At 42.3% G+C, this 23442-nt stretch overlaps 1 protein-coding gene across 1 annotated transcript; it reads right to left on the reverse strand.

Annotated features, from left to right (window-relative positions):
- Positions 1 to 407: 407 nt before the first annotated feature.
- Positions 408 to 23228, reverse strand: LOC5515662 (phospholipase D1). The gene is made up of 29 exons (XM_048723017.1): positions 23118 to 23228; positions 22018 to 22172; positions 21181 to 21376; positions 18872 to 19109; positions 18461 to 18561; positions 18038 to 18133; positions 17911 to 17949; positions 17341 to 17454; positions 17085 to 17123; positions 16211 to 16321; positions 15895 to 15978; positions 15634 to 15715; positions 15232 to 15342; positions 14710 to 14809; positions 13576 to 13679; positions 12443 to 12608; positions 11556 to 11674; positions 11143 to 11256; positions 10259 to 10366; positions 9059 to 9147; positions 8665 to 8720; positions 7004 to 7179; positions 6517 to 6586; positions 4326 to 4399; positions 4116 to 4189; positions 3461 to 3542; positions 2589 to 2636; positions 2148 to 2207; positions 408 to 1275 (listed from the first exon to the last, which is right to left on the reverse strand). Exons 2-29 carry the CDS (start codon positions 22121 to 22123, stop codon positions 1111 to 1113), a joined length of 2922 nt encoding a protein of 973 aa, XP_048578974.1. The 5' UTR covers positions 22124 to 22172; positions 23118 to 23228; the 3' UTR covers positions 408 to 1110.
- Between the last annotated feature and the right edge of the window lie 214 nt (positions 23229 to 23442).

The raw sequence follows: 23442 nt of genomic DNA on the forward strand, positions 1-23442 counted from the left end.
TTTTGCGCTCGCTGGGATGACGTAATTTTGACGGTTGCCAAGTTTATTGTGGTCAAGCATATTACGACGACAGACGAATATTCTGCCGGATTCTCGACAATTGAAAATCGTGTGGCGCTGAGGTTTGGGCTAGCCGGACTCCAAATATGTGTGAGGATGTCGCCGTGATTTGAGCGCGATGAAGTGGGAGGAAGTGTTTTTGAGGACGGAACGTGAGCAGGGCAGGGATGGATACAGGGGGTGGATTGGGTGGATATCCAAACCCCTTTTTAAGTGAAAGATCTGAGATGTGACCTAACAAGAACCACTATATCAGTAATATGCCGTCTATCCGGCCATTATCCACCCCCCATTTTGAAATCCTGGATCCGCCCCTGGTGAGGTATGTCCAAAATTACTTTCCTACCTTTCACTTCGTTCTGGTAATTTTAATACACGATTTTTCTTGAAACACCGTTACTTATATTGCACTGCCTAGTTGTAGCTGCTCACAGCACTCCACTTTCTTTAAGAAACTCCTAGTAAGATAGGTGTCCTAGTAAGACGGATGTCTTTGTATGGCGGGTGCCCTTATATGGTGGTTTTTAAAAAGACGCGTGTCTTAATAAGGCAGTATCCTTTGTATGGTGTGTAACCTTAAAAGCAGTTGCCTCTCGAAAGGCATTGAATAGAAGCAACAGTGTAACATTACATACTAATCTAATAAATATTATTCTTTATGTTTCTTTGTATTTCTTTATCACGGTTTATTATAAACCGTGCTTAACTATTAGTAATACAGTGCGGTGTGTAAACATTTTACGTCAAAACAAACATTCTTATTGGTCCATTCAGTGATGTGACTTCGTCAGCATAATTGAATCTCGATCAAATCAATAGACACGGGGTATTCACTTTTCAAATCGGACGTCAAAAGTTATCCACGGGAAAACAAGAGAAGGTCACGTGGTATTCACGTGAACATCCAAGAGGCGGCGCAAGGCATTCACTTGAGTACACCAAACGTCACGAGGCATTCACGTGATGCCACTACCCGACAGAAGAGGTGCTCCCTTATGCAAGCGCAGCAGGAGGTATTCACTTGAACATCCAAAAGGCGGCAAGAGGTATTCACGTGAACACACCAGAGGACACAAGATACTCTGAGCTTCCGATAGGTGGTCTGAGGTCTTCTCTCTCCATGAAATGCAAGGGAAGGGTCACGAGATGACCTCTGATGGACTTGACCGACTCGCGGGCGGCCGCACGATCTTTGTCGACAAGAGGCTCAATCATCTTTGGATGGAAAAAGGAAGAGTGAACGTTAGTAAGCATGCAGATGGGATAAATTACAGACAAGGAAAGAAAGGAAGAGTGAACGTCTGTTAACATGCAGATGGGATAAACCAAACAAGGCAGTGCAAAAAAATGGCGTGAGGAAACTATCAGAAAAGTTGAACTCGATTGGTGACTTAGTCCGAGTAAACAGGAACGCAGTATATCTGGTAAATAATGAAGCAAGCAGTCGAACAAGAAACAGGTAGGCAAGCAAGAAAGCAAGCCAAGCAAGAAACAGAAAGGCAAGAAAGAAAGCAGAAAACAAGTAGGAAGAAACACACAGGCAAGCAAGAAAGCAGTTGAGCAAAAACAGGCAGGCAAGAAGAAAAGTAGTTAAGAAAGGAACATGAAGGCAAGCAAAAAAAAAAACAGGAAACAGACAGGCAAGCAAGAAAGTAGTTTAGCAAGGAACAGGAAGGCAAGCAAAAAAGCAGGAAACAGACAGGCAAGCAAGAAAGTAGTTGAACACGGAACAGGCAGGCAAGCAAGAAAGTAGTTGAACACGGAACAGGCAGGCAAGCAAGAAAGTAGTTGAACACGGAACAGGCAGGCAAGCAAGAAAGTAGTTTAGCAAGGAACAGGCAGGCAAGCAAGAAAGTAGTTGAACACGGAACAGGCAGGCAAGCAAGAAAGTAGTTGAACACGGAACAGGCAGGCAAGCAAGAAAGTAGTTGAACACGGAACAGGCAGGCAAGCAAGAAAGTAGTTTAGCAAGGAACAGGCAGGCAAGCAAGAAAGTAGTTGAACACGGAACAGGCAGGCAAGCAAGAAAGTAGTTGAACACGGAACAGGCAAGTCAGCGTAGGAAAAAGGAAGTATTCTGTCCCTACCTTAAACAAGGCCAATTCGCCAAATGATCGGACCTCGTCCGTCGGAAGACAATGGAACACCTACAAAAAGCAATAAAGATGAATACCAGGGCTAACATAAGATACATTGTAATGGGATGACTTTCACTGTTGCCTGTGTGTTCCTGATAATAATAGTGAAGGCAGAGGTGGTACAGGGGGGATTTTGATAATTTATGCAATACAAATTTAAAGATTTTGGCGTTACAAACAGAGCCTAAAAAAGGTTTCATGTAATAATTATAAAACCTACAAAATATCGAAAGACTAACAGAAAAACCGACAGAGATATGCTTTTGTCGCTATTTGTTATAAGATATGTATAGGAAAAACACAAAAACTGAGGTGATTTATTCGCCCCCTTTCAAAATAAAAAAATTCACTGCCGCCGAATCTGCTTTATAACAAGTATCTTCCCGTTACCTCGCTATAAATCTTGGTGTTGTTTTCAGCTGTTCTCATCCAGACATCCTAGATACGAAAATAGGTAATATTTATGAAAACAAAAAACACCCAAAACACGAAATGAGATGCCTTCTTGTTTCTAATAAAACAGTTAGCCTCGGGGATAGGGTTACAAACCTTGTAATAGCCTTCGTACACAGGGTCTCTAAACCTTTTAAAGCCTTGGGAAACAGGGTTTACAAACCTTGCGACAGCCATCGGAGACTTGGTCTACAAACTTTGTAAAAGCCATACCGGACAGGTTCAACAACCCTTTGTAAAAGCCATACCGGACAGGTTCAACAACCCTTTGTAAAAGCCATACCGGACAGGTTCAACAACCCTTTGTAAAAGCCATACCGGACAGGTTCAACAACCCTTTGTAAAAGCCATACCGGACAGGTTCAACAACCCTTTGTAAAAGCCATACCGGACAGGTTCAACAACCCTTTGTAAAAGCCATACCGGACAGGTTCAACAACCCTTTGTAAAAGCCATACCGGACAGGTTCAACAACCCTTTGTAAAAGCCATACCGGACAGGTTCAACAACCCTTTGTAAAAGCCATACCGGACAGGTTCAACAACCCTTTGTAAAAGCCATACCGGACAGGTTCAACAACCCTTTGTAAAAGCTTTCGGAAACAAGGCCGACACCCTTGTAAAAGACTAAGGACGCGGAATTTACAAACCTTCGGGGACGGGGTCTACAAACCTTGTAAAAGCCATTGGAATCAGGATCTACAAACCTTGTAAACGCCTTCGGATACAAGGGGGTACAACCCTTGCAAAAGCCTTCGGAAACAGGGCCTACACACATTGTAAAAGACTAAAGGTACGGGATCTACAAACCTTGTAAAAGCCATCGGAGACGGGGTCTTGGACGTTGACGTCTGTTGATTGCCCTGAACACGATTCAAGACCAAGATGTTCCCTGTCGACAAAATAAAAGTATTAATAGTATTATTAAAAGTATTAAAAATATTAATTAGTATTGATACAGTTGTCCCGCGCACTCGAGCAATTAGAGCTATCTACTGTATGCTCGTTTAAATCTAATTTATGTCGCAACAACTATTGTTCAATCCTATTTTGCGATAGTTCAGAATCATTGTTAAAAAATTCCACCTTAAAGATTCAATAATGGATTATTTAATAGGTTTCATAGTGAGAGTGAATAGGACTATGAGGTAAAGGAATGGCTGCCAACAACTTTACCAATGTCATCCCCGGGGACCCAAGGCGTCGCGGAGATCGGGCACACAGGGAGCGTGGCGCGAGAAAGAAAGTGCTCTTTCTTTTTCAAACGCTCCCTGTGTGCCCGATCTCCGCGACGCCCTGGGTCCCCGAGGATGTACCAATGTCAAAATCTTCTAAACATATGAGGGCAAATTATGTTGGTTATTATATGGTTTTGAAGAAAAATAAAAGATAAAATATTTATATACAATTACAATAAATGAGTTAAAGAAACGGTTTTTTTCCCGGCAGCATAGTTAGTGCTTACATGAAGAGATGTGTGCGGAGTGAGTGTGCAAAAGGACCGACTTGAAATTCCTCCCCATTCATAACCGACGAAACCTGGGAATAACATGAAAACAAACATAATTTGAAGCAATTATCCAGGCACATGTATGTTAAAAATAACCACGTCTAAAGATGTATACCTTATTAGGTGTATAGAAATTATTTAGAAATCAGATTATAGGAACCTCACCAGTTCCCTATCTTCCAGACGAACTGCAATTTCTGAATCCCTTTTCCCCAGCATACTTCTATCGTTGATATTCGCTACAAAAAAAATCCATCTTTAATATCATCATCATTATCATCCCCATCACCGTCACCATCATTATCATCAGCACCACCACCACCACCATCATCAAATCATACATAGCCACCACTGTACTATCTTATCGACCGTTTAAAGAACATCTTACGGTTGCCGTCCGTCTTCCAGAATTGTCTACATCTACATTACTATTACCCACCCTTGCTACCCATCGTACCGGCAGACTACAACAATACCCACCCACTAGGCCACCAACCTACCCACTAGGCTACCCACCCTAACCACTAGGCTACCCACCCTAACCACTAGGCTACCCACCCTAACCACTAGGCTACCCACCCTAACCACTAGGCTACCCACCCTAACCACTAGGCTACCCACCCTAACCACTACGCTACCCACCCTAACCACTAGGCTACCCACCCTTACCACTAGGCTACCCACCCTTACCACTAGGCTACCCACCCTTACCACTAGGCTACCCACCCTTACCACTAGGCTACCCACCCTAACCACTAGGCTACCCACCCTTACCACTAGGCTACCCACCCTTACCACTAGGCTACCCACCCTAACCACTAGGCTACCCACCCTAACCACTAGGCTACCCACCCTAACCACTAGGCTACCCACCCTAACCACTAGGCTACCCACCCTAACCACTAGGCTACCCACCCTAACCACTAGGCTACCCACCCTTACCACTAGGCTACCCACCCTAACCACTAGGCTACCCACCCTTACCACTAGGCTACCCACCCTTACCACTAGGCTACCCACCCTTACCACTAGGCTACCCACCCTTACCACTAGGCTACCCACCCTAACCACTAGGCTACCCACCCTAACCACTAGGCTACCCACCCTTACCACTAGGCAACCCACCCTTACCACTAGGCTACCCACCCTAACCACTAGGCTACCCACCCTAACCACTAGGCTACCCACCCTAACCCCTAGGCTACCCACCCTAACCACTAGGCTACCCACCCTAACCACTAGGCTACCCACCCTAACCACTAGGCTACCCACCCTTACCACTAGGCTACCCACCCTTACCACTAGGCTACCCACCCTTACCACTAGGCTACCCACCCTAACCACTAGGCTACCCACCCTAACCACTAGGCTACCCACCCTAACCACTACGCTACTCACCCTAACCACTACGCTACCCTCCCTTACCACTAGGCTACCCACCCTTACCATTAGGCTACCCACCCTAACCACTAGGCTACCCACCCTAACCACTAGGCTACCCACCCTTACCACTAGGCTACCCACCCTTACCACTAGGCTACCCACCCTTACCACTAGGCTACCCACCCTAACCACTAGGCTACCCACCCTAACCACTAGGCTACCCACCCTTACCACTAGGCGACCCACCCTTACCACTAGGCGACCCACCCTTACCACTAGGCGACCCACCCTAACCACTAGGCCACCCACCCTAACCACTAGGCCACCCACCCTTACCACTAGGCCACCCACCCTAACCACTAGGCAACCCACCCTAACCACTAGGCTACCCACCCTAACCACTAGGCAACCCACCCTAACCACTAGGCAACCCACCCTAACCACTAGGCAACCCACCCTAACCACTAGGCAACCCACCCTAACCACTAGGCAACCCACCCTAACCACTAGGCAACCCACCCTAACCACTAGGCAACCCACCATAACCACTAGGCTACCCACCCTAACCACTAGGCTACCCACCCTAACCACTAGGCTACCCACCCTAACCACTAGGCTACCCACCCTAACCACTACGCTACCCACCCTAACCACTAGGCTACCCACCCTAACCACTAGGCTACCCACCCTAACCACTAGGCTACCCACCCTAACCACTAGGCTACCCACCCTAACCACTAGGCTACCCACCCTTACCACTATGCTACCCACCCTAACCACTAGGCTACCCACCCTAACCACTAGGCTACCCACCCTAACCACTAGGCTACCCACCCTAACCACTAGGCTACCCACCCTTACCACTATGCTACCCACCCTAACCACTAGGCTACCCACCCTTACCACTATGCTACCCACCCTAACCACTAGGCTACCCACACTTACCACTAGGCTACCCACCCTAACCACTGACCTGATCCAATAATGGCCACTCGATCATCCACGACCATCATTTTGCTATGGACATACACCAGCTCTGTGATCTATACAACAAAACGGAAACGTATTTTAGTGTCCCGCGGGTATCGAGTCTTGTGCTTTAGAGGTAAGCCTCGAAATACGTGTATTTTGAAATAGGTGTAAAATACATGGGTCAGCCGCGTGTCCAAGTGCTGGGCCGATGGATCCGTGTCCCACCCTGCTCGTATGACGAGATAAATTCGACTCCGGTTGACCTCTCGTTGGTGGTGAAGAAGACGGTTATATTTTTTATTTGTTTTTTTTTTTATAGAAAAAGTTTCTAGATGGATCTAGCGACCTATTACTAGAGCTAAGGGTGCAAATTTGAGCTTAATTGATCCGTTATCTGTGAATTACTTTTGGAGACTTCACCCTTCGTTTATTCTAAAACACTCTTGTGGATTGCGCGAGAATCGTGCAAGTTCCGAGTGTTCACGTACCGGTTTTCCGTGTATTTCAGAGTGCGTGCGAAGTGCGTAGAATGATATGTAGCGTGAAGGGTCCTCTATTGACGCGGAAAGCCTCCCGAGTAAAGAGTCTGCTCCGCGACAAATGGAGCGGTAGTTCCAGTGGGTGATGACGCCGATTGCTGTTCCCGTAGGTGTACCCAGCTCACCTGCAGAACGAACAATACATGTAACAACAACAACAACAACAACAACAACAGCAACAACAACAGCAACAACAACAACAACAACAACAGCAACAGCAACAGCAACAGCAACAGCAACAACAACAACAACAACAGCAACAGCAACAGCAACAGCAACAGCAACAGCAACAACAACAACAACAACAGCAACAGCAACAGCAACAGCAACAGCAACAGCAACAACAACAGCAACAGCAACAACAACAACAACAACAACAACAACAACAGCGGAATGTGTAGCAGCCCTCAGAAGATTTCACCTCTTTGGATTGATGCGCAAAACAATGGGAAACAAAACAAAGAACGAGAAAACAATAGAACAATGAGGTAATATATACCGTATTCACACCAGCACTTAAACCAGGTGGTTTAAAAGTGGTTTAATTAAACTGGTCTAAATGTCAATCTCCCAAGAGTGGACAGAACAAAGAACAAAACTGAATAGACTGTGCTGTACATGTTACTAAATGATCATTTAGCTAGTAAGAATTCAGCATAATGAGAAACTTGGCAAGTTGTCAGGCAAAGAAAAACCTTGTTTAACTAAACATGGTTTCGGTGTGAATGCAGCACTAGCCAGTTATGTTAGACCTTATGAGCGGGTTGCTACATCTCTAACAACAGCAGCAGCAACAAAAGTGGCAACAGAAGCAGCTTGAAAAACAACACAAACAACAACATCAACAGCAACAACATCAGCAATCAACAACATAAACAACAGCAACAACAACAATCAACAACAGCAATCATAACAACAGCAACAACAACAACAGCAACAACAATCAAGAACAGCAATCATAACAACAGCAACAACAACAACAGCAACAACAATCAAGAACAGCAACAATAAGAACACTAACCAACATCAACTACAAAATAACACATTACTCAATAAGACCTTGGAAAAATTCGCCTCTCTAATAGAAAAAAAAAAATTAGCTTCCATACAATGTATTTTGCGAACTAGATTAACAATCGCACGACTGTGCGATGAAAAAATGATGGCCACCATTTGGGCAACCTGTGGCGATCAAGTATTCGGGATCGTGGTATGGCTGACTTTCTGCTTCTGCGAGCGCAATCCATTTGTCAGCTATTAGTTGCATATGGCGAGAATATGCAAAAGTATCAAAAGGTGACTTGTTTCGCGCAGGGTAAAGATAAACCTTCTTGATCTACGTCATCGTTACATACCATTTTTGGCGCAGCCTTGAAGGTTGATTCTCGCAGCAGAGTATAAAAACGGGTTTTCAATGGAATTCAACACTGTTATCCGAATATGAAGTTTTACCTATATTTCTTTGAGCCAGATTGCCTCAAATGAAAAGTTATGTAGACTATAATCAAAAGGGCGTGCTATATATATGGTAAACGATCGATAAGCGTTTACCTTCATAAAAAGCCATCAATCTAAACGGCATGCTGGATATATGATCGATAAACATTTACCTTCAAAAGCTGGTAGTAATGGCATGACCACGATAACTCTGAACTCCTTCCTTTCCCTGAAGACGAAAAAAAATCAGGCGCGAACTACAAACAGAGTACTGCCATTAAGATTGCCCTTGAAACTACAAATCAATTTGACTGCAAACAGTGCAACCTTGTATAAATATGAAAGATATAATAATAATACGCCTATGCCTTTTGAAAGGGGTGTTTCATCTTTCTTTGCATTAAATACGGCTCACGGATACTTAGACGTTTGAACTTAGCCTTACACGTTTATATCTGTCATTTACCTTTGCTTCCATTATATGGTAATTACCTTTGCTTCCATATATGGTAATTACCTTTGCTCCCATATATGGTAATTACCTTTGCTTCCATATATGGTAATTACCTGTGAGCACGTTGTATTCTCATCAGAAGTGCTTCACCGATCTCATTTCTAACACCGTCCGCTGGTAAATTGGTAATAAAGAATTGATTCTGCAAAAGAAGTTTAAAAGATAGCTCGCAAAAACTGTACAAGCCCTACGATAGAAATAAAATTAAATAGGACAGATCCAATCATGATCAACATTACCTCTATGTATATAAAATGCTCAGCCCTGTGTATTGCGTCTAAATACCCCCCATCCACTGTATCATCATTGATTACCTCTATGTATATAAAGTATTTAAAGCTGTGTATTTCTTCTAAATAATCCCCTCTCCCATCCAATGTATCAATATTGAATACCTATATGTATATGAAGTGCTCAGCCCTGTGTATTGCGTCTAAATACCCCTTCCCCATCCACTGTAACAACATTCAATACCTCTATGTATATAAAGTGCTCAGCCCTGTGTATTTCGTCTAAATACCCTTCCCCCCCCCATCCACTGTAACAACATTCATTACCTCTATGTATATTAAGTGCTCAGCCCTGTGTATTGCGTCTAAATACCCCCCATCCACTGTATCATCATTGATTACCCCTATGTATATAAAGTGCTCAGCCCTGTGTATTGCGTCTAAATACCCTTCCTCCCCCATCCACTGTATCAACATTGATTACCTCTATGTATATGAAGTGCTCAGCCCTGTGTATTGCGTCTAAATACCCCCCATCCACTGTATCATCATTGATTACCCCTATGTATATAAAGTGCTCAGCCCTGTGTATTGCGTCTAAATACCCCCCATCCACTGTATCATCATTGAATACCTCTATGTATATAAAGTGCTCAGCCCTGTGTATTGCGTCTAAATACCCTTCCCCCCCCATCCACTGTAACAACATTCATTACCTCTATGTATATAAAGTGCTCAGCCCTGTGTATTGCGTCTAAATACCCCCCATCCACTGTATCATCATTGATTACCTCTATATATATAAAGTATTTAAAGCTGTGTATTTCGTCTAAATACCCTTCCTCCCCCATCCACTGTATCAACATTGATTACCTCTATGTATATGAAGTGCTCAGCCCTGTGTATTGCGTCTAAATACCCCCCATCCACTGTATCATCATTGATTAACCCTATGTATATAAAGTGCTCAGCCCTGTGTATTGCGTCTAAATACCCCCCATCCACTGTAACAACATTCATTACCTCTATGTATATAAAGTGCTCAGCCCTGTGTATTGCGTCTAAGTAAGCTTGGTGTATTGAAGCCTCTGTTGGGATGCCTGCTGACCATGAGCCCAGGGAACGAAGGACCTGCGGAAAAAAGCACGAGTGACGTGAGGCTGCACGCGCAAATTGCAGTTAGGAAGAATATATTTTTATCAATCATCCGTCGGTTTTGTTTGTTATGTTTACCAAAAGAATTGAAAGCTAGAATTCAAAATCATAGGTAGGGTTGGATTCATATTAAAAAAGAGAGCAACAAAAAGTCAAAGTACCAAAGAGAGAACATAGCTTTTTGTTTGAGACTACGCGTGCAGTTGAGCTCAGCCAAAACATCAACACAAAGGTTGAATCTGATTGGCTCATCCGCGCGTCTTAAAATAGCCGATCCTAGGAAACGCCGTGACACCTATAGAGTACCAGAATATGGGGAAGTTGATTGCCCCTACTTATGAGCCCCTGTTTTTACTTACTACTGAAAGCAGCCTTGGGCTGCCTGTGGGGAATATGCATATACGCTGACTCGCAAACACACTGGGCCACCTGTGATTTCCATAACATTAAAGCCAAGTTTGGAAAAAAGGTATACTGACGGTTAGTCTGTCAGTCGCGTTTGGTCAGTTTCTTAAAACACCTTCCCAACATTCATGTGCGCTAATACTGTATATATATACAGTAAATGTTGGAAAATTCGCGGGTCTTGGGGTCCAATGCTTTAATACATCAGCGGGTATTTTGTAGTTATTTTGTATATATATTGGTAAATAAGTAGTATTTTGTGGGGTCAAAAAAAACCTCGGGGTCTAAGACCTGACCGTGAATGTTCAGTGTTCGCGAATTTTCCAACATTTACTGTATTCTCTTACCTGGCAGTCAAGGGGCGTTGTTTTAGAATCGGGTGGTAATACCACGTGTCTAAGAGCACTGTTGGACTTCGGTAGCAGAAGAGGCACGTGATCAATCTCCTTCACCTTCTCAAGCTGTCAGAAAGAAATACAACCGTGTGCCCAGGGTTTAGTGGGTAATTTTAATGATGGCGTTAAAATAGCATCAGCTTTGTAGACTGTCGCTATTTGTTAACAAGAGCAAGTATTAAGAAGACTACTACATGCAAAGGTTTAGTTTGGACTGGAAAATTATATGAAAAGCATCAAAAGAGGTTCGACAGACAACGTGTTCCACTTTTTTTTCAAACAGATGGAGTATAATAGTAGTTGATTCAAGTGTACTGATAGTGCATGTGTTACAAGAAACACACCATGTCCTACAGTGATTCTACCTTAGTTGCATTCCAGCGCAGGATAAAGTGTCGTGCCACGTCCCGCGCGGCCACTCCGTACACAGCAACCCCAACATCATGCCAAGGCATTCTGGGTATGGCGCCCCGGTCAACCGAGTCTACGAAGAAAGACCCAAAGACACTAGTCTTTCTCGTGATAAGTTAGATCTCTACGTAACAACTAGGGAGACGGACAGAGCAAAAAAATGGCATGAAATTTTCCAATTCTAAATATATAAGCTCAAGATTCCGCATACAAGGAGTTCCTCTGACCAAAAGCTTAATTCCAAAAGCTTACCGAAGTTAACCAGACCTTATTTTGGGAAAACTTGCCATTTTTTCCTGTGTCAGGGAGACGCGAATGCCAAAAAATGTTTTCACGCTCAACTTGCACTTACAAATCACGTGACTTTTTTGGAAGGCAAACTCGCGGGCTCCGGCTTACGTCTTGCGGCTAACTCCGTCTTGCTGTCCCGCAGGCGTTTTAAGGCGGGTGCGGAGGCAATAGCAATTTATTCAGCGCTTGCAAATCAGCCAGAAAGCCCCTATATCAGAAGGGCTTATTTTCATCAAAATGCTTATCTCTGGCGTGACGGCCGAAACCATTCCTGCTTATTTTGGTGTGAGTTTGCCATACATAAAGCCTCGTGTTTTCTAAGCGCAAATCGCCTACATTTTAAACTCTTGATCCTGTGGTAACGAGTTGCTTAAGACTCTATCTTTGAATTCTTAATCATTAATAGAAAATATATATATTCTTGGATCATAGTCCATACCCTAGGGGTTACTTTTTCAGGATGGATAGGTAGACGTGAGATGTAGCCGTTTTGGGGATTATAATATTCTTTCGAAAATTAACATTGGAATAACTTTATAACAAACCTCACCATCGAATGGTTTGTGGATATCGAAGAAATCCCTCTTTATGGGGTTAGAATAGTCTTTTCCGAACCAAGTCTTGATGCCTCCGTCAGTCTGATCTTTCGAGCAACGCTGCGACTCGCTCGCGTGACCATCGACGAACAATGAGCCCATCCTACCTATCTCAAACTCCTGTAATTCAGAACGCGAATGTCAACCGCCGTAAAAAAGGGGGTTACTAATTTTGTAGACACTGCGTGCCATAAAGGTTCTTTAACGTTTCCTTCAAATTGTGAAGAGTTGGTTTATGGGACTTCGGCCGATTTGGTTCCCATCCAAAAGACTGGGAATAAAACAGGGAAAACAAACAGTTTAACTAATCCGATCCAGACCTAAATCCAGAAAAGATCCCGAGTTCGAGGTGGGGTGAGACCCAGTGTATTCCACTAAGCCACCTGCGCATAGAGAGACCAAAGTAAAACAGCGCTTCTATATATCACTTCATCAATCGTATATGGTAATGGGAATAAATGTGTTCTTGTACTTGGTAGTTCGCTAAGATGACAAAGCGGCGGCTGAGAGAGATGCTTTCAACAATGATTAGAGGAAATCACAGGTAGCACAGCGTGTTAGCATCTCAGCGTATGGGATCTCTCACCACAGGTGGCCCAGCGTGTCAGCATCTCAGCGTATCTGGCCTCTCACAACAGGTGGCCCAGCGTGTCAGCATCTCAGCGTATGGGGCCTCTCGCCACAGGTGACCTAGTGTGTTAGCGCGTCAACGTATGTGGTCTCTCTCCACAGGTGGCCCAGTGTGTTAGCGCGTCAGCGTATAGGGCCTCTCACCACAGGTGGCCCAGTGTTAGCATGTCATGGTATGCGGTCTATCACCAAAGGTGGCCCAGTGTGTTAGCATGTCAGCGTACGGGCCTCTTACCACAGGTGGCCCAGTGTGTAAGTGTGTTAGCGCGTCAGCGGATGTGGTCTCTCACCACAGGTGTCCAAGTGTGTTAGAATGTCAGGCATAACTCTGCCGAAACGGGTCGATTCCCGGCCGAGATCATTCTGTTTCTCGGCCCTGAATTTGACTTGTTGGAAATAAGAAGATTTACAAAAAGCTAGTTATAATATCATAGAATGATGACCTGTCAGCTCTTACCGTTTTATTTAGCGGAATATGTGGCTTGAAACTCGGGACAGCAGAACCAAAGTCGGTGAGGCGGTGGTGATGGTCGTCCCAACGGCCAAAACAAAGGTCGAGCCCTGGTAATAAAACAAAGGTCCAGTCCTGATAACAAAACAAAAGTCCATCCCTGATAACAAAGCAAAGGTCCAGTCCTGATAATAAAACAAAGGTCCAGTCCTGATAACAAAACAAAAGTCCATCCCTGATAACAAAACAAAGGTCAAGGCCTGATAACAAAACAAAAGTCCATCCCTGATAACAAAGCAAAGGTCCATCCCTGATAACAAAACAAAGGTCAAGGCCTGATAACAAAACAAAGGTCGAGTCCTGATAACAAAACAAAGGTCCAGTCCTGATAACAAAACAAAGGTCCAGTCCATATAACAAAACAAAGGTGAAGGCCTGATAACAAAACAAAGGTCCAGTCCTGATAACAAAACAAAGGTCGAGTCCTGATAACAAAACAAAGGTCCAGTCCTGATAACAAAACAAAGGTCCAGTCCATATAACAAAACAAAGGTCAAGGCCTGATAACAAAACAAAAGTCCATCCCTGATAACAAAACAAAAGTCCAGCCCTGATAACAAAACAAAGGTCGAGTCCTGATAACAAAACAAAGGTCCAGTCCTGATAACAAAACAAAGGTCCAGTCCTGATAACAAAACAAAGGTCCAGTCCATATAACAAAACAAAGGTCAAGGCCTGATAACAAAACAAAAGTCCATCCCTGATAACAAAACAAAAGTCCAGCCCTGATAACAAAACAAAGGTCGAGTCCTGATAACAAAACAAAGGTCCAGTCCTGATAACAAAACAAAGGTCGAGCCCTGATAACAAAACAAAGGTCGAGCCCTGATAACAAATCAAAGGTCGGGTCCTGATAACAAAACAAAGGCTGATAACAGCAAGAGACCCATGCATTATATAAATAGACTTTTAAAAGGACGTCTAATTTCAAGCCTCGGTTGTTTAATTCAGCAGTCAGGCCAAAAATGTTCTTAACAATGTTAGTTCTACAAATGTAAAATTTTCATTCTTAATGTTACTGCTCTCAATCATGGCGTTCAACCAATAGCTGTGAGCATTCAAGTCACGTGATGAGCTCACCTCCAACGAAAGCCACCTTCTGATCAATCGCAACGATTTTCTCATGATGCGCCCAATAGATGACGCCAGAACCAGGCACGTGATCAGGATGACGTAGCACCTAATACACCAATTACAAGACAGAGTGAGAACAATATGGGAACACGTGATAAGAGTGACCTTAGACCTACTTCGCCAATCACAAGCCCGTACGAGAAAAATCGAAGCACGTAATCATAAGCTCGTGTGAGACTTTATGGTGGAAGACACTTAATTTAAAAGCAAATGAAACTGCCCTCTGGAATCCCGGGAAATAAGCTTGCAAGTCCCAGCAAAAAGAACCACACATTTTCTTTTAAATCAACCCGCTTAATAGGATATTTTAAAAATCTTTTCATTTAAGACAGTTTACAGGCGGCGCACGGGGGTGGAGGGACGCCGCAAGCAAATATCTAAAAAGAAATAACTCAATAATAAAAGTTCTCTTTTTACTGCTGTGGGAGGGGAAGGAGGGGGGAGAGGGGGTTTTCTTTTTTATCCCACCTTGATATTTGGATGAAGTGACGTAAGAAGAGCTTTAGTATAAGCGCTGTTGATGGTTAACGCGAGTTCCACTTCTTTATACAGGAGAACGTAGACCTTCACACCCAACTCCTAGGTAGAGTGGGAAAAAACAAGTGAGTTAATAAAAAAACACTTTCAAAGAAAGTGAAATTGGGACACAGAACACCGAGTAAATACCGAGTGAACGCCGAGTGAATACCGAATAGTGCCGAGCCACTCACGATTAACAACGAATTACTGCCGAATAAAACGCAGTCACTCACGAATAATAAGTTACTCCCAAAGGAACCCCCGAGTAGTATAGATCCATTGAATAATACCAACTCCCGAATCATGCCGAGCCACTTATGAATAATACCCGAGCTACTCCCGAATAGTTACCGCTTTTCTCTTGAGAATCTGGTCCAACCGCCAGTAGTCTCCTTCACGCACAGGCCGACGCAGGTAGATCTCCGGACTGAGCCTAGATCACGTGATTTACATTAGTTCATAGTCTAACATCTAATTTCAAAGGGGAACTTTAGAGTAATTTTAGTGTCACTTCGGAGAGCGTGAAGCGGTTAAGAATATTTACAGGATAACGCAAGTCGGGAAGCAAAATATTTAAGCAAAACACAGACAACGTCGTGTTTTCTTCCTTACCACCAATCTGTAATGAATATTTCTTCCCTGGCTTCCTGTAGGGCAAGTGCGACAGAATCAAAGTACGATGCGCCATCAACGAACCTAAAAAACAAAAAAAAATTCTCACAACCCTTATTTTGCGCATCGTGTTACTTCTACTGGCGCGTAAGTCATGTGGGCGGATATGCGGTAAACTCACCCCTGCGCCCGCGTAAGTCATGTGGGGGGATGCGGTAAACTTACCATTGCGCCTGCGTAAGTCATTTGGCGGGTATGCGGTACACTCACCGTTGCGCCTGCAAAAGTCATGTGTGTGGGTATGCGGTAAACTCACCATTGCGCCTGCGTATCAGGCCTCACTGGCGCATATGAGTCATGTGGGTTGGTTTGTAGCCATTCAGCACCCGTCGTTGCCATCACGTGAACAAGAGAGCGCATGAACTCTCTGACAAAAAAAAGAGTGACATTAATCACTTGGTAAGCTTTGTAAATGATTAATATATAGATTTTGGCATTGCCTAAAAGCGGGGTTCCAAACGAACACATATTTGTTCTATTTTTGCTTAATAATTTAAGAAATTTTAATATTATTATTATATTTCTGTTTTTGGCGATTTCAACGACTTCACCGATCACGCGCACAACTTGTTAAACCCCTTAGCGATCAATACATCATGCAAGCGATCAATACATCATGCTTAGCGATCGATACCACATGCTTAGCGATCAATACCTCATGCTTGGCGATCAATACCTCATGCTTGGCGATCAATACCTCATGCTTGGCGACCAATACCTCATGCTTGGCAATCAATACCTCATGCTTGGCAATCAATACCTCATTCTTGGCGATCAATACCTCATGCTAGCGATCAAACCCTCATGCTTAGGTATCGATACCTGATTCTTAGCGATCAATACTGCTTAGCGATCCCAAAAATGGTACGATGAAGTTAGCTTATTTTAAAACAGGGTTTTTACAGCTAAAAATGACTATTAGTATTACACCTTTTTCTGCCTTTAAGCAAACAATGATATAGCACAAAAGACCCTGTCCGGAATAGACCGTGAAACAAGGAATTTTTCACTTCGTATTTTGTAGGAAAACTTTAAAACAGACAATGAATAGTGAACGCCTGGGACATTTTGAATGTTCCACTGCTTAATGTCGTCACTGTGCTCTCTTTGCCTAACGCTTGTAATATTACCCGGCTTTTCGGTCTGTCCAGCACGTCAACAGAAGCTTTCTGAGAAGAGGAAGAACAAATCTAAAGTCAGGAATTGTGGACCTGTTATGGGGGGATGGGGGGGGGGGGGGTGAAAATCAGATGTATTCACAGTATCGGTTGCTAATGAAGATTGACAAACGTTTCCTTCGCATTTTGATTTGCATTTTGATTGGATTTAAATAATATATTGCAATGTGATTGGTTTCTAACGATGATTTACGGCTATATACTGTACCTTGATTGGTTGCTGATAATAAGCCCGTGTCTAACGTTCGTCTCATCGCGCCCATGGCAGAACGTAAAATCCTTGTCCAACAGCAGAACACCGCGAACACGCTTTTTCTTTTGGCTGTAAAACATAGAGTATTAATTCACTAATATGCTTAGTTGTATTTCCCTGGTGGGGAGGGCTTATCCAAGCGGCTTGAATAGCAGTAATAACTTTATTCAAGACATGACCTGTAACAACATTGCTACACTTACAAAGAGTGCAGAGACATAAAGGCTTTCATAAGGCCATGTTACATAAGGGAAATTTTCCCTGCAGCCACTTAAGTGTAAAAAATAATGAAGACAATCACCCAAAACATGATCATTAGTTGAAGCGTTGATCGTATGAAAGTTATTTTTTAAGAACGAGTAGATGACATTGTGAAAAATGAACAGGGCAAAAACGACAAAAAGAGAGCTCAGCACTGTTCCACACAACCTATCAATGGAACAAAATACTCATGACAATAATTACAATCCTATTTGTATGATTAATATCCATCACATAATGTCATGAAAGCTAGGGCTGGTTTACCTGATGTATGCAACAAAACTGTCCTTGACAATGAACCAGCTAAGAAACCAACAAAATTAAACAATTAAAACGTGCGAACAAAAATTCATACTACAAGACAGACAGACAGACACCAGACAATTGGTACCGTTTGCTCCAGATGCCACAGGACATTGAAGAACAAACACTACAACATCCTGCAGGAAACCGGTGACCTCCAGCTCTTTTCCTCAGCACACCTTCCCTATAAAATAACAATGATGTTGTTAAGCTAACTCAATGAAACCTAACAACTAATGTATAAAGAATTATGCTAATATTATAACAAGGCTTGATGATATTCTCCTTAGCAAATCATATGAATCAAAGCGATAAGATTGGAATATTGTCAGGACAGAGAGGCTTGAAATACAGTATACACCTCATTAAGGATGATAAATTTTAACATGCAATGGAAAAAACATATAAAGCCAGTTTCCATGTATAGTGGTTATATGGGAGTACCCCTCCCCTTTCTCTCCACGGGGATAGACTAACCTGCCCCCCTCCCCTTTCCAAAGAATAGACTTACCTGCCCTTGTCGCCAAGGTCATATTTAAATGACAGGTCACTGATCTCCAGGAAGTTTAATGTCTCTTTGTGATTGCGATAGTCCTCATTGTCAAGAATCACCTAAACAACAGAATAAGAAATCCTTCATGAGCTGTCAACTAGCCCACAACAAGGCCTTAATGAATATCACCAAATAGCTCATCAAAAGGCATATTTGAATATTATCGAATAGCTAAAAAAAAGATGAATAACATGGTGACAGTGATAAAATCATAATGCCAAAACAGACAGGTCCGTAAACAAGATTTTTAGCAAATCAGGCTCTAACAAAATACACAAAATGATCTTACTGGAAATAGAGGTTAGCCTGAGACCCTTAGTGTCTCTTACCCTTAGTGTCTGTGACCAGCGAGCATAAAGGGACTCATACCTGTAAATATTTTTCAAGCTTTTCAATCCTAGAGTCCATATTAGTGGTTGTGGCAAAAGGGTCTGGTCTACGAGGAAGATGACGGCTAGGGAGATTATGATGACCTCTCGATGCAGGAATGATGTGTTGACGAGGGTCGACACGCATCAGGAATAGTTCAGCATCCAGCTTGAGGAAGTGCTTGTAGCGACGGCGAATAGTCCACTTAAAACCAGCATGTTCAAGCTCTATGCTATATCTGACAATTAAAATTAGAAGTGATATTGTGTATAGATTGTGATTGAAAGGTGGGGTGATGATGATGATGTGGGTGATGACTGACCAGTTTGGTGATGATGATGATGTGGGTGATGACTGACCAGTGTGATGATGATGATGATGTGAGTGATGACTGACCAGTGTGGTGATGATGATGATGTGGGTGATGATTGACCAGTGGGGTGATGATGATGATGTGGGTGATGATTGACCAGTGGGGTGATGATGATGATGTGAGTGATGATTGACCAGTGTGGTGATGATGATGATGTGGGTGATGATTGACCAGTGGGGTGATGATGATGATGTGAGTGATGACTGACCAGTGGGGTGATGATGATGATGTGAGTGATGACTGACCAGTGTGGTGATGATGATGATGTGAGTGATGACTGACCAGTGTGGTGATGATGATGATGTGAGTGATGACTGACCAGTGTGGTGATGATGATGATGTGAGTGATGACTGACCAGTGTGGTGATGATGATGATGTGAGTGATGATTGACCAGTGGGGTGATGATGATGATGTGGGTGATGATTGACAAAGGGGGGTGATGATGATGATGTGGGTAATGATTGACAAGTGGGGTGATGATGATGATGTGAGTGATGATTGACCAGTGGGGTGATGACGATGATGTGGGTGATGATTGACCAGTGGGGTGATGATGATGATGTGGGTGATGACTGACCAGTGAGGTGATGATGATGATGTGGGTGATGATTGACCAGTGGGGTGATGATGATGTGAGTGATGATTGACAAGTGGGGTGGTGATTATGATGTGGGTAATGATTGACAAATGGGGTGATGATGATGATGTGAGTGATGATTGACCAGTGGGTTGATGACGATGTGGGTGATGATTGACCAGTGGGGTGATGATGATGATGTGGGTGATGACTGACCAGTGTGGTGATGATGATGATGTGGGTGATGATTGACCAGTGGGGTGATGATGATGATGTGAGTGATGATTGACCAGTGGGGTGATGATGATGATGTGGGTGATGATTGACAAAGAGGGGTGATGATGATGATGTGAGTGATGATTGACAAGTGAGGTGATGATGATGATGTGGGTAATGATTGACAAGTGGGGTGATGATGATGTGAGTGATGATTGACAAGTGGGGTGATGATGATGATGTGGGTAATAATTGACCAGTGGGGTGATGATGATGATGAGGGTGATGATTGACCAGTGGGGTGATGATGATGATGTGAGTGATGATTGACCAGTGGGGTGATGATGATGATGTGGGTGATGATTGACAAAGGGGGGTGATGATGATGATGTGAGTGATGATTGGCAGGTGGGGTGATGATGATGAAGTGGGTTTTGACTGACCAATGTGGTGATGATGATGATGTGGGTGATGATTGACCAGTGGGGTGATGATGATGATGTGAGTGATAATTGACCAGTGAGGTGATTATGATGATGATGTGGGTGATGATTGACAAGTGGGGTGATGATGATGATGTGGGTAATGATTGACAAGTGGGGTGATGATGAATGTGTGGGTAATAATTGACCAGTGGGGTGATGATGATGATGAGGGTGATGATTGGCAAGTGGGGTGATGATGATGATGTGGATGATGATTGACCAGTGTGGTGATGATGATGATGTGGGTGATGATTGACCAGTGGGGTGATGATTAATTAAAAGTAAATTATGACGTTTCGCTGCCAACCATGATGATGATCACGATTATGATGATGACTATAATGATGATTATGATGATACAATAGTACTAATGGAGAAATGTCACATTATATTCTTTATGCTTTTTAAGGGAATAGAGGAGTCTTATTAGAGGGTGCTTATTTGAGAATTTAAGGGGCTTATTGAATTCATTAAAGAGAGCAGGCTTAATTTGCCCTACTTTGCAAAATAGTGAAAATGGCGAGTGGTATAATGACAGTATGATTATGCAAAAAAAAATATATGCAAAAAGCCACAATGACACATAACAAAGTTTAAACTTAACCTAATAACTACAGCCCTCCTTATAAGGGCGTGGTTGTGTATGATGCACGTACAAGTTTGGATTAAATGGGTGTGTCCTTGGCATACGCTCTACCCCTGTAATCTTTGCCGTCACCCTCTCTCCTGGAAGGAAAACATCTTGTGTCATCCATTCCCGTGGTAAGTGTCGCTCCTCTGATGCAGTGCTAGATGCAACACCTGCTGGTACTGGATTAAACTCTAGGTGAATAGATCCAGAGTCTGTAAAAGCTGTCATAAATACAAATAGTATTAACCATGTTCTAAGCGCTTCACATTTAAAATCCTATTGATATGTATGTAAATGTAGCAAGTCAACTTATGTTCAACAAGTCAAATTTAGGGCCAAAAAATGGTAAGATACGGTTGATTTTTCGACTGGGAATTGATTCTGTTTCAGCAGGGGTGAGAGGCCCAATATTCTGGTGTTCTGGGCTATCTCTGATTCAAATTACAAAGACTGGCAAAGACTGGTTCATTTTGTGGCTCTGTTAAACATGATGGACAAAATGTTCCTATAAGCTAATTTTATAACAAATTAAGCAGAGAATTGATTTGTAAGTATTTAGCCAGTAATAATAAACAAAATATCAAGTGCAACTTTTTGTAAATTGTTATTGAAATGTGATGATGTCCTCCCAACGTTTATTAACGATGCCCATGGATGATCAAGTAAAAATTCACTTAAAAGCCAAAATCTTGAAGGACTTGTTTCCAACCTCTCTGTATTAGTGTTCTGATTGGTAAAAACAGTCCAGAATACAAGAGGCTGACAGCTATTAAATGTAATGGTGGCTTCTTGTGGTATCTTGTCTCAGTGAACCACAAATGTTTTTCTGTCATGTCGCTTTGTCCTTGAAAACATAACTTGCCTTGGTTTTTATTTTCTTCATCCTTTGGTTCATATTTAGTTATCACACGACCTCTGGCTGTATTTCCTTTCTCTTGTTGTCTTTGGTTCAGGTCAACAAAGCTCATTTCTAAACCGAGCTACTTCTGTGATATTTTTGACATGATGAGGGATTTCCTTAGCAATGAAAAATAAAGTAGGGTCAGGAAAATAAAATTAAGCCCACTTTACATGGTGCAGAACAATGGTCCAACCAGGGTAATAAGGGGCTAGATTCTTTCACCTCTATTTTTTTTGGCTTCGAAACAAGACTTCAATTTCAATTAAGTCTTTTTAATTCAGTCTTTTCAATTTAGTCCAATTAAATCTTTTAGTGTAAAATTTATTTGGTTATTCACACAGAAAGTTTAAAAGGAACTAGTATAAAAACAGTCTCTGTTTCTTTGCAATTTTCAATTTTTACTTGTATCTAACCCTCAAGATAATAATATTTTTGGTTACTATAGTTACTATAGAGCTATAGTTTCTTTTAGATCATAAGAGTGAAATTTGCATTGCAAACCATGCAAAGTTTTTTGAATGAGTAGAAATATGAATAGAAATTAGGGGGGGGAATACATGATAATAAATTTCAGGACCTAAATTTCATTATTTATAAGGCTTATTTCTAGTTGTTATCCTGAAAAGATGAAATCTTTATTCAAAATTACACTAGCCTGAGATAACAAATGGTTAAAGTTCTTAAGCATTAAATATTTTAGTGTTATTAAGTATAAGTTATATTTAAGTAAAACCATTACTGGACTGTTATAAATATACAGTTAATTTTAAATTATTTAAAATTGCTTCAGTCATCCTTTAAATGTTAACATAATTAGTAGGTAACATCTAGAAAATAAGTGTTTACAGAGTTATTACAATTCTATGGACGTTCGCACAGCACAGGACTAAATTATACAATGACACGATCTTGTTTATTTTTTTCCGTTTGATGTTGTTGGGCAAATACTGCATTACGATCTGAAGTTTTTATAACAAACCGAGAAAGAAATTAAACGAAACATTAGATCAATAGTATTGGTATTCAGATAAAGTTGTATAAAGTTGTAGAGCTTAACTCACCTCAATTAATAAATTTTTCAATGAAAACCGACAAGAAACAAGGTAAAGCCACGTCCCAAATGAAAACACAAGCGCGAGCAATGCGTCTGCAATGGTCAGCGGCAAATACCACAGGGGTACCATTTTTTCGGGAGAGAAGCAAATTTTCTTTTTTATTTTTTATTTTTTTTTTTTCCCGGTCACTTTTACAAGTTTTACTGCTCTGGTTTTCATTGCCAGTTTTTGCTTGCTCGATTTTTAAGGGCCTAAGCCTTAGCTGATATTCTTTTGGGGGAAATCATCGGCCACTCCCCCCGTCAAATGTCAAATGATCCGTCACTTGGTA

The sequence above is a fragment of the Nematostella vectensis genome, chromosome 15, assembly GCF_932526225.1.
Source record: "Nematostella vectensis chromosome 15, jaNemVect1.1, whole genome shotgun sequence".
Taxonomy (NCBI): Eukaryota; Metazoa; Cnidaria; class Anthozoa; order Actiniaria; family Edwardsiidae; genus Nematostella; species Nematostella vectensis.

Excerpts from the sequence above, each read along its gene's own strand:
- LOC5515662 (XM_048723017.1), bottom strand. The coding sequence starts at position 22,123 with ATGAGCTTTGTTGACCTGAACCAAAGACAACAAGAGAAAGGAAATACA. Across the intron at positions 17,455-17,910 it reads AGTTTTGTTGCATACATCAG|CCAAAAGAAAAAGCGTGTTC; the intron begins GTAAACCAGCCC and ends TATGTTTTACAG. Across the intron at positions 11,257-11,555 it reads TGCGCTGGAATGCAACTAAG|CTTGAGAAGGTGAAGGAGAT; the intron begins GTAGAATCACTG and ends TCTTTCTGACAG.